This window comes from Leiobunum rupestre, chromosome 1 (assembly GCF_980474605.1).
Source record: "Leiobunum rupestre chromosome 1, qqLeiRupe1.1.hap1, whole genome shotgun sequence".
Classification (NCBI taxonomy): Eukaryota; Metazoa; Arthropoda; class Arachnida; order Opiliones; family Sclerosomatidae; genus Leiobunum; species Leiobunum rupestre.
The window spans coordinates 59,645,176-59,647,468 of record NC_143384.1 but is presented as its reverse complement, the minus strand read 5'-3'; the positions used below and the strand labels follow the sequence as shown (position 1 = coordinate 59,647,468).

At 40.5% G+C, this 2,293-nt stretch overlaps 1 protein-coding gene across 1 annotated transcript; it reads right to left on the bottom strand.

The window, feature by feature from the left end:
- Positions 1-1,111: 1,111 nt before the first annotated feature.
- On the bottom strand, positions 1,112-2,083 carry LOC149963396 (E3 SUMO-protein ligase ZBED1-like). The gene is made up of 3 exons (XM_090170584.1): positions 1,646-2,083; positions 1,479-1,577; positions 1,112-1,410 (listed from the first exon to the last, which is right to left on the bottom strand). Exons 1-3 carry the CDS (start codon positions 1,673-1,675, stop codon positions 1,165-1,167), a joined length of 375 nt encoding a protein of 124 aa, XP_090026710.1. The 5' UTR covers positions 1,676-2,083; the 3' UTR covers positions 1,112-1,164.
- Between the last annotated feature and the right edge of the window lie 210 nt (positions 2,084-2,293).

Genomic DNA, 2,293 nt, shown 5'->3' with positions numbered 1-2,293 from the left:
ACTTTTCGCGCACGTAGGGCAAATATGTTGGGCTTTAGGCATCTTGAATATAGTTACCGCAGTTAACCGTGGAATGACCTCCCACAACGCTATACAACCCCTTTTATAGTATATTCAAGTATCATTTGAGAACTATACGTTTCTCATACTTAAACTTGAGATATTCGTTTGAAATACTCGTGAGATAGGTTCAAGTGTCAAGCATATTTAAGTACTACAATGATATTAAAATGGAGTTTAAAAATATCTCCATTCTTCGTCATTTTAACAACGAATATTCCATGACGTCAAAACACTCAAATCCATGGTATAAATTCAAATTAACCGCGCCTTAAACCGCGCACGTTAACCGCGTCCCATATTCCATAACGTGAAAACACTCTTAAATTCAAATTAACCGCGCCTCCCGGGTAATCCGCGCCCCAGGAAATCCGCGCACGCGCGCTATCTACCACTCAGGTTATCACTTTTTACATCATTTCAACTTATTCCGTACGATAAAACGCGATAAGATATACGTTCAAGTATCTTTCGAGATAAGCGGAGATATATGAACAAGTTGGCCTGGACACAATATGTTGATATACGGGAAAACATATCGTCGCGAGGAATACCATAAATACATTGACTTTTCGACGATTTTACCCCCATTTCACCCCTTAAATCCCGGTTCCCGATCCCGAACCCAAACCCGAACCCGGGTTTGACGCCACACCCTCACTTTCCTTCTACTACCCAAGGCACCACCTTAGGCGACGTTTGGAGCCATTAATTCGGGTGGCCGGGTTACGATGCGTAGGAGGGTGGTGGCAAGCCCTTCATGCCACGCGAGCCAACAGCTCCCTACACTTACTATTACCGTTAACCTCAACACGTTTTTATGGGAGGGGAAACCCCTTAAACCAGCGGGTTGAGAACTTGCAAACTCAACGCAGAAGGATTTGTTCCGAGTTTTCAACCAGTGCCACAAGTTGGGATCGAACCCGGCTCCTCTTGTTGCCAACATCTCATTTGTCAGTTCACTACTGCAACTAGCAGAAGAATACAGTGGATATTCCGATTTATTGTCCTGGGACTCGTAGTATTTGTTGCCAACGTCTTAAACTGTGGATTTGATGTTTTTCACTGTAACTTTATCATAATTTTCCTATCATCGCATCACTGCTAGAACTGACGTCTTATCAAATTACGTGGAACATTACCAATCGCGATCCACTGGGCTTCAACGTTAGATTCTTCCGCGTATTCCTCCAATTTCTTTTTAGCAAGACAACAAGATTCTTTGAGAGGACCTTTTGTTTTGTCTATGGTAGTCTTTAATCTGCCCTGTAGCCAATGATATACGGGCATTACAATTGAAATGGTTGGATACTTAGAGACTGACACGCGTCGTGTCGCCAATTCGAAATCCTTTTATAGTCAAAGAATATAAAAGTTCAAGCCCAAATGAAGATAATAAACGAAGTTCTTTAACTTGCCTTCAATACGTTTACTAATTCTTCAATTAGATCCCACTCCAAATCAGTTAAATTATATTTGTGTAAATCCTTTTCACTTCTCATGAGCGATTGAATTGACTTAATTTCGGAAATCAGACTTGATAAATATACTTGGTAGGCAACACACTGCGTTAACTTAAAATTACCGATTTCAAAACTAGGCCTCTTTTAAGCATTTCGTGGGTGGAATTCCATCGGTGCCGCACGTCAAATATAAGTACCAAGTCTTCAATTCCCAAGGAATTGTTTAGCTGTTGGAGTTTCTCCTCCTTCAACAGGGATAGGCGTATTTGGAGAAAGGCTGATCTTATCTGAAAATGCCGCCAGAAAGAGTATATTTTAATAATCTAGATCTCAGAATACCAACTAAAATCGAAGCAAATCAATTGGCGGCGAACCAGCGCGAACGCTCAATTGGCCGTTCACCGATATTGTTGGAGGAATACAGCACGCCTCTATTCCATAGCTTTGATAAGTGTACATGTACGTTTTTAATACTTGTAAGCGGCTTCAAAAACTTGACACAAATTTCACTTTAGCTACTGCTTTTCCTATAGGAAAATCATTCAAATTTGGAATAAATTCTTCGTCGTCGATTCGATGCTCGTCGAAATTTTGGCTTTTCGGATTTGATTTTATCGTGTCTAGGATAGTTTTTACGGCCAAGTTGAGTACATGCGCAAAGCAACGGATTCGATATTGTTTGGTGTAGCGCACTATGTTTTATAAACCCATTTTCGCGGTCAAAACTCTAGATGGCACATAGAAAAATTATTTTTATAAAATTAGTTTCT